Source organism: Palaemon carinicauda, chromosome 16, assembly GCF_036898095.1.
Source record: "Palaemon carinicauda isolate YSFRI2023 chromosome 16, ASM3689809v2, whole genome shotgun sequence".
Taxonomy (NCBI): Eukaryota; Metazoa; Arthropoda; class Malacostraca; order Decapoda; family Palaemonidae; genus Palaemon; species Palaemon carinicauda.
The window spans coordinates 110,165,587-110,180,677 of record NC_090740.1 but is presented as its reverse complement, the minus strand read 5'-3'; the positions used below and the strand labels follow the sequence as shown (position 1 = coordinate 110,180,677).

The window sequence follows — 15,091 nt, the reverse complement described above, 5'->3', positions numbered from 1 at the left end:
GTCCTAATGGCTGTAACCAGGATGCTGGACCTGTCCTGAAAGGACTGACTTTCGCTTAAGGGCTTCGAAACCTTGTGACAGGTTTCTTATGCGAAAAGCCTTCGGATGATGAGGAGAAAAAACGTCTCTCTCGTCTTATGGTAGGGGAGATCTTGGTAAGATACACCCGATACCATAGAGGGACACGTCTGTTCGTTGATCAAGGCCTCTCGAACCCATAAGTCGTTCGACATTACTTCTCCCCTGGGCTTGGGAGCATGCAAGAGGTCCCGGACTAGGTGAACGACAGGCACGAACAGACGAACCCTCGGACGCAACACTGTAACACTTTGCGCATATCACTTTATCACTTCGATTTTCTGTTTTGCACTTATTTAACTGAAATCGAAACTTTTACTGATTTCTACCTGAAACACGCAATTCTACCCTTCATTAAAAGGTAGTAATTGCGAAATCAGTCGTATAATGCAAGCTCATTAATACCAGCAAAAAACAGAAAACATATATTAAGATAAAAAATTCAGTGGCTGGGAAAGAGACTAAACACTAGTTCATATAACTACGTTTTCAATCTCTCACCGCACATAGCCTGGGGACGAGAATAAAAAACTAAAAACGTTTTATCCTTCCTCCCCGTACAGAGACTAGGGACGAGAGTAACTCGAGAACAACGTTACCCGCTTGAACGGAACGTTTTCTCTCCTCTCTCTCCCTCCGTCTCTATCTCTCTCTCTCTTTCTCTCTTGATTTTGCACCTAAGAGAAGAGCCCAATTATATCTCGTCAAAAAAACGTTATTTGACTAAAGGAAAAAACTGAAAGGTTTTTCAAATAAAAAGTTCCTTTAAAATAGAATTTAAAACATTTAAGCTAAGAAAGAATGAACAAAACGTCAGAATCGATTTACTCTTACTGCAAAGTGAAACCGTGATACACTCTCTCTCTATCGTAACGATAGAGCGCATGTTGAACGTCCTGAACGTCAACAACTGCGTAGCATAAATAAACTAAACGTTAGTTCATCTTTGAAAACAGTATGAAGACTATCAAAGAAAATCTTTCATAAAATATTATATTTAAAAAGTTTTAAATCCTTAGCTCTTTAAAAGCTATTTACGATATAAAGGGCTCAACGTTGATTAACTTCGGTTTCCAAGTTAGGACCGCCTACTCTCAGGAAAGGTCGCATATAAACAAAACATTAAAATTTATTTTTATATGTTTATAATAAATGGAAAGTTAATCGAAGAGGCCTATTAAAGGCGGAGAGATATAAAATATATAGAGGAAAATCTATAATTAATTTATAAAGTGATAAGATAATTACTAAAAGCCTAAACACACTTTCGTCTAAGGGAAGGGTCGGCCATTTAAAAGTGAAAGAAAGTCCATACTCTCTTTGTCACCATAATTAAATCTATCCAAAACGAGTTCAAGATTTAAGATGAAGATAAAACACCTGCATTGCGAAAGCTCAAAACTAGAATATAGTACTTCACCAATTAGATGTGAAAAACTCCAGTTTAGCAACAGCGAGTAAAGTACGTCTTGTCGACACGTCGACAGAGAGAAAATTGAGTCTTTGTTTACATAAGAGCTGGGTATCTGGTCGACAGATGGCGCTGTTGGGCACACCCGCAACCTGTGTAGCGATCGCTGGCGAGTTTTTCCGTAGAGTTGTCTGTCGAGCAACAGAGTTGCAGCTATATATTCACCGGCTAAGTTAAATATTTAAAAGTTGAGTTTTAATGGTCACGTTATTGTTATCAGTCATATTCATAGCATTCTATCGCCTCCACATTGATCTTGCTGTTGCACATTCAGTCGACAGTATTCAACATTCAGTGGGCATTGGATGTATGGTGGAGGAATCAGGCAGTGCTAGTGCTGGGATAGTGTGGTGTCTTTATTGTTGACAAAATGCCTTAAGTCTAAAGTTTAAAGAACCATCTAGACTTACTGAAGTGTGCAATGAGATTGATTGGCTGTATGAAAAATTAGTTTTATGTATATAAAAACTTAGTTTTCTCACAGTTCCTTAAATTAAGAACATTATTAGAAACTACAGTAATACCTCAAGATATAAGTATAATTCGTTCTTGGATCAAGTTCGTAAGTCAATTTGCTCTTATCTCAATTCAATTTTTCCCATATAAAATAACTGACAAAAATTTAATCTGTTCTGGTCCTCTAAAAACACCCAAATCAATGATAATGACAATGGAATGCAACATGTTTTTTAATTGCTATAATGTACAGTATATACACACTGTACATACACTCAAAAAAATATAAAAAGGATTACAGTACTGTGATATGCATAAAATAGGGCTTTTTTATGGAGTTCTTACCTTCGAGACAATAGCAACTAATGGCGGTGCATGCTGAGGAGGAGGGTGGAAGGGAAGGAGAGATAATTGGATGGTACTGTATGCAATACTGTTCCTCACACAGCGTAAGACTTAAACTTAAAGTTAACTTAACTGAAATTGGCTTATTTTTTTTTAAACCTTTTTATTCTTATCTACTTTTTATTTATATTTTTTTTTTTACTGTTCTTCACTCTTCTTAGCTCTTTTTTTTTACTCACTTTCTCTTAAAGTTAACTTAACTGAAATTGGCTTATTTTTTTTAGACCTTTTTATTCTTATCTACTTTTTACATGTATTTTTTTTTTTTACTGTTCTTCACTCTTCTTAGCTCTTTTTTTTGACTCACTTTCACTTGGCACAGTCCTTTTCTAAAAAATACTTATCTGAGGAGCTTTGTTTCTGTCTCCCTTTCAAAATACTGTACAGTATTGCGGAAATGAGTCAGGCAAGTGTCGTTAAAAAGAGCCAAAGCACGACCGGTAGACAATCTATCAGGGTGTTTCTTTTCAATGAAATCAGAAACATCCTGCCACTTAACCAACACTTCCTTAATCTCCCTTGAAGAAATAAATTCATCGGAATGGACCATCCACGACTAGCTTCAAATGTCTCCCCAGGCGTTAATGTCTTCCCACCCTCAGCTGCTTCCCTTTGTTTCAAGTCTTCGTAGATTGTGCTGGCCTTCTCACAGATATTCGTCTCGGTAATGCTATCTCCTGCCAGCTGCTTCTCCTCAATCCGCAGTAACAGAAGCCTCACCATGTCGTCATTTATATTTTTCCGTAACTCAGACACAATAGTTATGCCTTTGTGCTCTTTATAGCATCTTTCTATTTAAGGATTGTACAATATCATCAATGTACTCAGCTCGTGGTGATGTGCCAACTCACTCCCACGGACACTACGCTCACGTTTCTCGATAGTTTCATGCTTTATTTCTATCGTCATCATGCATTTTTTCTTCTCACTTCCGACCTTATCACTCGCTTTCTTAGGACTTATCACTTATTACATAGAATGTTAAAAAATACAGTGAAAATCACATAAATATTGCAAACACAACACAGGATTTGTGTGCAGAAGTCGACGACCACGTGAACTGAACGAGTGATGCAGGCTTAGAGTGCTCCCAAGCTCTCTATTATTTATCGTAAGCATCTGTAAGCGTGCTCGTATCTCGATTCAAAATTTTGCTCGTATGTTGAGGTATTACTGTACCCTATGCTCTTCCAAGTGCGGTAGTGTGTAATAAGTAATTTGGAAGATGAGACAGGAGACATCCTTAAAGTGGCTGGAATATATACAATATACATAATCACTACTTCACTCATTTCTAGGAAGAGATTTGGTACTTGATTCTTCCATGGCTGTCCGGCATGGAATTGTAATTAAGTAAGCAATTTGTAATGGTAATCACAATTTTTTTTCATATTCATGTACAGTATGCAAAAAATTACAATAAAGTATTTTGCATGAGAAATCATCTTAAAATTACAGTATGCAAGATTATGGTTTTCTTTTTGGCTAAACAAGTACATGCACAACTGTTAACCCTTTTACCCCAAAGGACGTACTGATACGTTTCACAAAACTCATCCCTTTACCCCCATGAACGTACTGGTACGTCCTTGCAAAAAACAGCTATTTAAATTTTTTCTTGCATATTTTTGATAATTTTTTTTAGAAACTTCAGGCATTTTCCAAGAGAATGAGACCAACCTGACCTCTCTATGACGAAAATTAAGGCTGTCAGAGCAATTTGAAAAAAATTACTGAAAAATGTGCTTGAAAAAAAAAAAAAAACGCCTGGGGGTTAAGGGTTTCAAAGTTCCAAATAGCTTGGGGGTAAAAGGGTTAACAGCAATTGTTTGTTTGTAATTACATCAAAATGTGCACTAAGAAAAAAATCCTCTATAAAACCTTGTAAATAAAATCATTGTTTGTTGAATTATAGTAACTTGCAGTTGAAATAAGAATTGTTGCTCTATCAGTGGAGTGTCTGAGAGGGGAGGTACTTGGGAGACAGAACGTTTATTGATATTCATAGTTTTTATTTGTTAAATGAATATTTTTATTTTTCAGGAGGGGAAACCTAATATAAAAAAGTTGGTTTCCCAAATGTCTAGTCAAGAGAATGAGGAGGAGACTTGTTCACATGAAGGATAATGATCAGAAGTTGGAACAAAAAAACACGCTTAATAACACTTTACGAAATGAAAACTGAACTCTTATGTATTTATGAACTAGTTCAAAATATATTCCTTCCATTTTATTTTTTAAAGTAACACTACTACCACCATTAACACTTATAGAAACCCTGATTTATCTTATTGTATCATTAAGTTATTTCATTTATACATGACATTTATGAGTTTCTGTTTTCTTTTATTATAAATGTTTTGTTAAAATTGTTTTAGTAAGTTTATATAATTTTTAGCTGAGCATTACTGGTGTAAGACATTTTTATGATATATTATTTTGGAAGACATTTTTTAAAGCTTTTTAAAGTACAGTACTGCAAATGATATGATGGATTGGACTTATGGGATATACGAGCCCTATTGACTGGCGTTGATGTGTGGGAAGGCTACTTAATGCTAGCGTTGATGTGTGGGAAGGCTACTTAATGCTAGCGTTGATGTGTGGGAAGGCTACTTAATGCTAGCGTTGATGTGTGGGAAGGCTACTTAATGCTAGCGTTGCTGTGTGGGAAGGCTACTTAATGCTAGCGTTGATGTGTGGGAAGGCTACTTAATGCTAGCGTTGCTGTGTGGGAAGGCTACTTAATGCTAGCGTTGATGTGTGGGAAGGCTACATAATGCTAGCGTTGTTGTGTGGGAAGGCTACTTGATGCTAGTGTTGATGTGTGGGAAGGCTACTTAATGCTAGCGTTGATGTGTGGGAAGGCTACTAAATGCCACAGTGCCACAGGGGAAACCTGCACTTTGAAGCTAATATTAAAAGAAGTTGGACAGCAAGATGGGAAAAAGTAAAAGGGTATTGAAAAATGAACACAGCTCCGGGTAGGAAAAAATGTTGCAACGAATGTGTGAGGTGCACTGACGTGATTTCATAGGACACTGTATTTGTCAATGTTTAATAGTGTAATGACACCACCGAAACTCATTTGTAGAAGCAAGGCTGTTGGCCTGAAGGATATGGTCTGAATAGACAAATAAAAATTGAAATAAAGTCAAGTGTAAACTTAGGGAGGAAGAAAAGAAGCTGCAAAAAACCTTTTTATCGTCTAATTTGTGACATAAGGCACCATAGAGGTAGTATATTTGTATGGGGAGGATGAGTAGCTATTAATGGATTAAATGGTAGAATAGGGGTCAAGGTGTTATTTATTGGCTGTATATATGGATATTGTAAAATTGTAAAGTAATAAAAATAAGTATTTTTCATTTGCTGTTTGACTATATTGTATATTTCCTATATGTCATTATTTTCTTTTTTGACAAAATGGTACTACTGAAATACAATTCTAATTTGCAATAGCTTGAGACTGCAGATATATATTTGTTCTAACATGACATACAAACCTTCGTCCTGATTCGGCGGGAGTTGGAAACGGTCGTTGAAATGGATAATGAGCGGTTATCCCACTGGTAAGGGTGTGGGGCAAAGCCCGCCCCTTCTTCACAGTTGGTTTGCTGTTGACTTTTGCTTTGACTGTTAACACATCTATGTAGCACTGCTCTTCAGCTGTAGATTTATTTTCTCATGCTTTTAAGGTTGTTGTTGTTGTTTATGGAAAGGAAACATGAAATTCGTGTTTGCGTGAAGGAAGGTCGGGCGCTGCAACTGCTTCATGTCAAAATCGGAGGGAGAACCGCACTCCCATTGTGCTTTGTGTTGGGGGGCATGTCTGTACACAGGCATCCCCTAGTGCCAAGTGTCTATTGTTGGAGGCATATGCTGTGAAGGGGAAGAAGCGCGTTAGGCATTCGTCGGAGACTGACTAGGCAATGCCCAAGAAGACACCAGTGAAGGCTTCTGCCACTGTTTTCTCCTTAGAGGGTAGGTCTGCCGCTGTTTTCTCCTTGGAGGCTAGGTCAGCTGCTATTCTCTTCATATGGGATCGGTCTGCTGCTGATGCCTCTACGCTTATGCCCCTGGATCGGTCCCCAGGAAGTACTCCGCACGTGTCAGGAGAGCAGATCAACATCGGCGTCTTTTTCAATCTTTGCTGGAAACTGCGAGTGTTTGCTGCTTCTCTAAGAGGGCTGAAGGGACTTCAGGTTTGACTGCAGGATGTTGACAATAAGTTTGACCTAATGAAGGCTTGGGCCTCCCTAGAACCTTCTGTAGGGCCAGGTGTGAAGGTGGTGCCTGCCGTGTCATGCCTCTGGCTTTGCGGGGAAGGTGGCAGGGTCGGAGACTGTGATAAAGAAAGGTAAGGGCAAATCTAAAATAAAATCTATGAGTGTGACCTCAATACCTGACCTAGTGGCAGTGCTCACCACCCCTTTCCCTGTGTCTTTGGCCTGACCCTTTTGCAAAGAGGTCCTGGGTCAGTGCTTCCTCCCTGTGTCAGTGGTTGTGCCTCTGGCCACTAATGTTGACAGGTTGGAGGGGGGGTGCACTTGTGAGTGTGCCTTCCCCTGTGACATTGTGTCCCAATGCTGTATTTCCTGTAGGAGCAACCCGTGTGGTTTCTCCCCCTGGGCAAGAGTTGTTGTTGACGGTTGCTCCAGTCTCGAAAGCTCTGCTTTCAGGGCCAGAAGTGAGAACTAAAAAGAGGAAGAAGCAGGGCCTGCTCCTCCTTGTCCTTTTCTTTGTTCTCCGACTCATCCTCTCACGAGAAGAAAGGAAGGGGTAAAAATAATCAAGGAAGGCTAGCTGTAGTCACAGAGACAGGATTTCCCCGCTACATCATCCTCCAGGAAAGGTACATGGTACCAGTGTGGTTCAGCTGGAAATGCAGTACTTAAGGACTGAGACCTTGTGTCCTGATCTAGGTCCAGGCCACCTTGATCAGCTGATTACAGCCTGGTAGCCTTGGCTGCTCCAGCTAGTCACTCTTGTAAACAACTACTGTAGATTGCGAGACAGAAGACCGAAAGTACTGCATACATTCTTGTATTACATATGTAGATGGGGTGGCCTTCATATGATTACCTTAGATCGTAATGCTGAGAACAAAGTTTTGACTTTTGAAAATACCAGGAGAGAAAAATGGAGATATGTCCTGTGCCAAAATGAATACAATAACTGCTGTCTTCTGACGTTAAGCTCAGGGTAATAGAAAATTACCAGAAAATCGTTCAAGTACTGTACTACAACAATAGTTCTTGCAGCAAAGTTGTTGGACAAGCAACAAAGAGAAAATTAGAATACAGTTTTTTTGACAGGCAAGGCAAGATGTTTAAAGCCTCTTGGTAATCAGTCAAGAAAGTGATTGTACCAACTATGGTATATGGATCGGAGTTGTGGGGAATGAAGCCGACAGGGATAAAATGTGTTTGAGATGAAGTGTCTGAGGAGTATGGCTGTTGTACCTCGATTGGATAGGGTTAGAAATAAAGTAGTGAGGGTGAGAATGGGTGTGAGAAATTAATTTGAATTAGCAGCTACAGTGAACAAGAATGTGTTGAGGTGGTTTGACCATGTAAAGAGAATAGAAATAGCTATCTGCTGAAGAAGATGATGAATGCAAGAGTTGATGGGAAAAGTGCAAGAGGAAGGCCAAGGTTTGGGTGGATGGATGGATGGAGTGAAGAAAGTCCAAGGTGATGGGAGGATTATGAGAGGCAAAAGTGTGTGTTAGGAATAGAAATGAATGGCGAGCAATTGTGATGCAATTCCAGTAGGCTCTGTCGTTACCTTGGGTTCCCTTGGTGACTGCTGAGGTAGCAGCAGTAGGGGAGTGAGCATATGAAGCTTCATTTGTGGTGGAAAATGGTGGAGGGGTGATCTGTGGCACCCTAGCAGTACCAACCAAACTCGGCTGAGTCCCTCGTTCAGTAGAGGAACAATAAAAAAAAATTCTCTTTTATTTTCTTTTTTACCTCCCAAAATTGGGGGAAGTACCATAGTAGATAGACGTCAACAGGTGGTGTAAAGGACGTATATACCATACAGCTAAAAAGGTTTGGTTCCTACACTTAGTATGGCATCTTCCCTGAGAACATCTAAAACGAGAAGTATTGGTTAGTGAAAAACATAACAAATCTGGTATACAGCTTGTTTACCTACCGTAATTTACCATAAAATTAATATTCCAAAGAAAAAAAAAGTCAGGAAACTCCATTTTGTATTAGATTTTGGAGTTGTATCTTCATAATTCAATGTTACAAATGATTTTCTGTCTGAAATTAAATTCAGATACTGAATCATTTCTGAATTTCTAATTGAGCCAGCAAGGCAATCTACTGTAGAGAGAGAAATTTTTCATTCTTTCTCTTAAAGAATTCAAGAGGATTGTGTTAGTTTTAAGAGGAACTTTAGAAACTAATTGTTTTTATTTATTCTATCATTTGTTATATACACTTTTTTAAGATTCAAAGTCTGAGACCAATTCTACTTAATCACTAAGTGTAAATATACAATATATCAACGTTTACCTGAAACCAAGCAAAATAGCTCAAAGAGAGAAAACAGATGTGTATGTTTGCAATCATATTCCCCACAACAAATAATGATTTAGAGACTTGAATGTATACTGTACTGGTAAGTGTTTAGGTTGAGCAATATTGCATTTGTCTTAGAACTAAACCAAGTGTATTGTAACAGTTGTAGTATTGAAGGGTAGGGCTGATGCTATAATTATTAATGCAATGATGTTAGGTAATAGGGAAGTAAAAAATTACCTTTGCAATTTTGGTTTTCAGAATATTGGCTGACACATCTAGTTTACTTCACAGAGTAATTATATAGCGAGATAACATAGATAGTAGTTAATAGTAAAATGTTCAACTATCATAATTTTCTATTAGTTTACTTTCTTTTGTCCCATCCATATACCAAGGCACTTCCCCCAATTTTGGGGGGTAGCCGACATCAACAAATGAAACAAAAACAAAAAAAATAAAAGGGGACCTCTCCTCTCTACGTTCCTCCCAGCCTGACAAGGGACTCAACCGAGTTCAGCTGGTACTGCTAGGGTACCACAGCCCACCCTCCCCTGTTATCCACCACAGATGAAGCTTCATAACGCTGAATCCCCTACTGCTGCTACCTCCGCGGTCATCTAAGGCACCGGAGGAAGCAGCAGGGCCTACCGGAACTACATCACAATCACTCGCCATTCATTCCTATTCCTAGCACGCTCTCTTGCCTCTCTCACATCTATCCTCCTATCACCCAGAGCTTTCTTCACTCCATCCATCCACCCAAACCTTGGACTTCCTCTTGTACTTCTCCCATCAACTCTTGCATTCATCACCTTCTTTAGCAGACAGCCATTTTTGAAGTTTCTTTTTTCCTATGGGAAATCATAAAGTCTTTATTAATTTTTACTTTTGTTTATCATAAGAGAAGTTTAAGGGCTCCATACACACAAGAATAATTGGCTTCGATTGAGATCTACTTCAGATCCAATTGAAATCGAAGTACCCAAAATCCTACATTACTGTATTAAAATAATCAAATACAATCAATTGATGTACAGTACAGTAACTCAGTCTTAACCAAGAATCTGTCAAGTGCATATATGACACTGTCTGATAGAGAGATAGCTTTGTTGCTTTACTGCGTTAGTTTTGGAAGCAGCTGCAACAGCATTTTTTATAGGGACAATTAGTAGACTAAAGATAAAACAGAAAATGGGTTACAGAGTGGTTGTTGTTTATCTTATTTTGTAGTAGACTGAAGCTTCTTCAATATCTCTCTCAGTGCAAGATAAGTATAATTTCTTTTCCTCTTATTACTATAGTAGGGAGGGTGGGCTGTGACACCCTAGCAGTACCAGCTGAACTCGGTTGAGTCCCTTGTTAGGCTGGGAGGAACGTAGAGAGTAGAGGTCCCCTTTTTGTTTTTGTTTCTTTGTTGATGTCGGCTACCCCCCAAAATTGGGGGAAGTGCCTTGGTATATGTATGTATGTACTACAGTACAGTATATACTTTGGGGTTTATTTTCCAAAAACACTCGTGTTCTTTAGGTCTTGGAGAATTTGCAACATAATGTTCTATTACAGGACATCATTATCTTGTCTTGTATCCGACAGAAGAGAGAGACAGATAATACTAGTGATCAATTATGTGAAAATTGAAAGGGTAAATCTTATGATTGAAGCTGATTATTGTTACATGTAAGGGGGACTTAACAGAAGGATATAGATTATAAATATATTCTCTCTCTCTCTCTCTCTCTAACACTTTGGTTTAAAGATAGGGAAAATTATCCTTTAGATTTCTTACTAAAATTAAAATTCTATTTTTCAAGGTAGCAGAGTGGTTGTTTGACACTTGAGAGAGAGGAAAAAATAAACTACTTGACAGAGAGGTAATAATAAACTTACCTATTCTTAAAAATTCATAAGCTAGATTAGATATGTCAGTATAAATCAGATACAGTATTTAAAAACAAGTCTTACAAATACCAAAAATTAGTTTCAACTGTTGCCAGTTCCTTCTACTGCTACAAATAAATATGAAAATTTATAAAAGTACAGTAAAGTAAGATTCCCTTGAGTTGTGAATAAAGGAAGAGCATCATAGAGGTGGGCTACCCTTCATACTGGACACTAATTCTCTAAAATGAAACCTTTTCTATGGTGTAAATTTCAGTGTTTTTTATTTCTGCAAACCTTTTTTTCCCCAAAAAATTGGTCATATTCTTTATGAAGTCTTTCATTGAAAAAAAAAGTAATATATTTCAAGGTCTTTTTTATTATATTTCTTTATTTTATTGAAGATATCAATTATAAACTATAGTACTGTACACATAAAGACTAATATTTACTACCACCAACTTATACAGTCAGCCCTCCTTCTTAGCGGGTTCTATCTTCATGTATTCGTTCATTCGCGATACAGAGAACCGTATAACTTATTAATACAAATCACGTATTCGCAATAAGTACTCGAGCAGCCCAATGATTTTAAACCGACCGTGTTCCTTCAAGTAATTTCCCTCTCCCCATCTCTTGCTCACTTGGCCTCGGTCATGCGTCGTCTCTCCTTGCATGTGCATCTACCGCTTTGGTATTTTTTGTGCAGAATCGTGATTTGATGTAAAGAATCTATACATATCCAGTTTGCTTACAGAGGTTTTAGGATATGTGATATGTACATAAAACTACCAGATGAATAGTGTTATGTGTACCGGTCTTATGGTCACAAGTCTACATGTACATTATTCTTATCGAATTGTATTCATACCATAATACAATACTTATACTGTCACAGAAACTAAGTAAAAACAATATCAGGTGGTACAGAAGGTATACTTTGTGTATCATTTGACCGTGCAAAGGCAATTGGCAGCGAGTTATTAGGTTTAGAGTTAACCCACCCTAGAGCAGCAAGTATTTGCGGATTCTAAGTTTCCGCGCCTGTTTACCTAACCCCACGAATAAGGAGGACTGACTGCAATTGAAAGTTACAATAAAAAAAATCCTTAGTATAAGTGGTCATAGGCAATGACATGGATTAAAACTACCTTTCATAGTTGGTACAGTTCATTGAGGTTTCAAGTGCAGATACAGATCTAAGAGAGATATGGGAAAATAACTACAACCACATGAACATGATTCCCCTCTTCAATACATTTAAAATATGACAAAAAAACATACCCACGTGAACTCCAAATCAGAACTTGAAATCTTTGTACTTTTTTGCTGGTTTACTCTGATCTTGCTGCTGCTTTCTCCTCTTGTTACGCTGCTTGGCAGCATGTTCTGCTACCATGTCTGAGAAATCTTCCTCTTCTCCCTTCTGCTGTTCTCGGAGCGTAGCCTCGTATCGAGCCGCCATGGCATCAGTGTCTACAAGATCCAACTCGGAAGGATCCAGAGCTACTTCTACTCCTTGTGGAGCTGATCTGCTTACTCCACTTGCAGCCCCCACAGCAGCAGCAGCTGCAGCAATGTCATACGTGTGCGTAGAGCCCATCATTGCACGTCCCATGGTCTCCGTTCGTTTCTCCGGTAGAATTGTATACAAGGCTGGGGTGTCGCCACCTTCCATCTCGGTTTCCATGCGCTTTTTACGCAACTCTATCATATCCGGGGTTTCTAGACCAGCTGGTAAGGAGCTGATGCCTGATGGAGTGACCAGACCCGTTTCACCTGGTGTCACCAATCCACTGACGTCCTCGTCAGATTCCTCCTCGCTTTCCTCTTCTGATTCCTCTTCACTCTCACTCTCCAATTCACCCCACATAGTGCGTTCGACCTCCTCCTCGGCTAAGGGCGAATCAAAGTCCTTACTCTGAGTTCCAAAGACATCTCCATAGATAGGTTTCCCCATGTTATCGACTGGAGGTTTACCCCAACCACCAGCATGATAACCAAAAGTACATCCTTCGGGTATTGGTGCATTCAACCCTGGAATTTTTAAATTGGGATAAGACGGAGGAGGACCGTAACGCTGCATGGCAATAAGCCACGGAGGAGGGACCTTATGGGCATTAGCTCCAACAGGCATCCCAAGAGCTATCCTTAGGTCGTCACTCATTTCACCAGGTTTTTTATCCTTCATCTTTGTTTCAAACTCCTTTCCCTCATAATAAAGATCTCCATGAATGGTCATTTTTGGTTTCGTCTGCCACTTGAAGAAGGCATCGTGAAGTTTCTGATAATCGATGTCGATCTTCCCCATTTTAGGACGAACCTTGTCCCTCATCTTTGCTTTTAAGGTTTTCTGGTCTTCCTTCTCTTGTAATGCTGCTCGCATCTCCATGATTCCAGTTCGCTTAATGAAGTCTGGTAGTTCAAAAGGTGGTTTTTCAATACCTCTTTTACCTTGCAAATACTTACGTTTGAAGCACCAGTGCCTTGGAACAGGTACCGTATTTCTTGTTGCTTTCAAATGTACCAATAATTTTGGATCCTTTGCGGTAACATCATGCATTTCAACAACATCTGGACGACTAACAGTTTGTTTTAGTTCAGCAATGCTCATCCGTTTTAAGAGTTTCATTTTTCTTTTAGAAAGCTTAGGTTTATCATCATCATCTCTCTTCATGTCGTCTTCCTCGTCATCGTCATCATCATCATCATCTGGGGGCACACCTGGTACTTTAGTTAAATTCTTTTTCAACTCTGCTGTGGCAATTTCCGTCTTGATGGCTACTTTCTCTTCTTCAACTTTTGGCTCTGGCTCGGCTATACGGAAGGTTTCAAAAATTTTTGTGAAATGACTGTAATTTGGATCAGTAACTTCCAGTTCAATTGTGTCCTGAATATACTCAATTTCTATATTTGGGTCATCATTTTCACTCCTTTCAAGTTTGGCCAATTCCTTTTGGGTTCTCTCTAGTTCTTCTTGGAACCTGTTCCGACCCTTCCTCTTCTTTTTCTTCTTCTTCTTCTTTTCCTGCCTGTTCTTAGTAGGAGGTTCTTCCGGCATGTCATCATCGTCATCTTCGTACACAGGTGGCATAAAAGGTCCTTTGACAAGAGGTACTGGGATACGAGTTTGAGGTGAAATATTTTCCAGGTTATCCATTCCAGCAACACCCTCTCGCTCAACTTTTTCAACATCTTCCGGGTTGACGCCAACCTGTTTAGATACATTCATAATTGTAATTTATATTTTCACAAGAAAGATAAATTAAAACAGGAATAACAAGGCTAAATATATGAATATCTGGGTTCGACCTGTGTCGCTCCGTGAAATGCTCCTCTAGCATCATTTCAGAGGCATAGTTATTGCTGAATATACAAGAGAAAAAAGAGATGCATGGAATGCCAGGAATAAACCTAGCTCACTCACTCACTGAGTGTCGGTATAGAAAACTGGGGCGTGATTGAACCACGACCATAGATCCCTCACCAATTAGACCTCTCCTTCATCAACATCCCCCTCCACCCCTTATCTTCATTTCTCTATCAGGTTCCTCACCCAGAAATAGATTTTTCCTTCGTCAAAATCACTTTTTTGCATAAAGTAAGAAATTATCTAATTTTACGCCCAATATGAAAATTTCCATGATTTACTAGCAATATGAATTTAAGGTTAACATCAAATAAAAAAACCAGCCAGCTGTAGATGGAACTCCCGTAATAATTAGTAACGATTTCAAAGGTAGGAAAGTACTGTATGCATATTTGTTATTTGTGGGAATAAACCTTTATAGTATGTAACGAAACTATTTTTCTCTGGCATTTGTAATATTTTCTATAAATTATCTCCTAGTTTTACACGGCTTTCTTAACAATTCTTTAATTAATCATTTGTTCTTACAATACTTCAGAAAATTTTTTCATCCTATGGAGAACCTACATTAAATTCTAATTGGTATAACTATACATGACTGTGAAGTAGTTTTAACAGCCACCCTTAGCTTCTCTTTAGTATGTTGAGACACAACAATGTTGAAGTCTGGTGAATTTAATTAACTTAGATTAACAAGCAAAAATTATACTGTGATAATCAAATTAGAAAATTGTGGAAAGTCTAAATCCATTGTAATGAAAATAGCAATTACAAAGGAAATATATGTATATTTATAAAATTTAACTTATGGTTAAATACTTCCCACAATACGGGATACCGCATCATCATTATTATGATTATCATTATGTGCCAAGTTACAACACTGGTTGGAAA

At 38.5% G+C, this 15,091-nt stretch overlaps 2 protein-coding genes across 2 annotated transcripts in view; one reads left to right on the top strand and one right to left on the bottom strand.

The window, feature by feature from the left end:
* Nucleotides 1-5,840, top strand: part of LOC137655787 (uncharacterized) — a 35,588-nt gene extending 29,748 nt beyond the window's left edge. The window contains exon 8 of the mRNA XM_068389928.1: nt 4,454-5,840. Coding sequence (XP_068246029.1) covers nt 4,454-4,537 — 84 coding nt within the window. The 3' untranslated portion in view covers nt 4,538-5,840. The remainder of the gene's footprint in view (nt 1-4,453) is intronic.
* Nucleotides 5,841-11,979: 6,139 nt separating this feature from the next.
* Nucleotides 11,980-15,091, bottom strand: part of LOC137655786 (splicing factor 3B subunit 2-like) — a 49,929-nt gene continuing 46,817 nt past the window's right edge. Inside the window, 1 exon segment of the mRNA XM_068389927.1 lies at nt 11,980-14,041. Coding sequence (XP_068246028.1) covers nt 12,128-14,041 — 1,914 coding nt within the window. The 3' untranslated portion in view covers nt 11,980-12,127.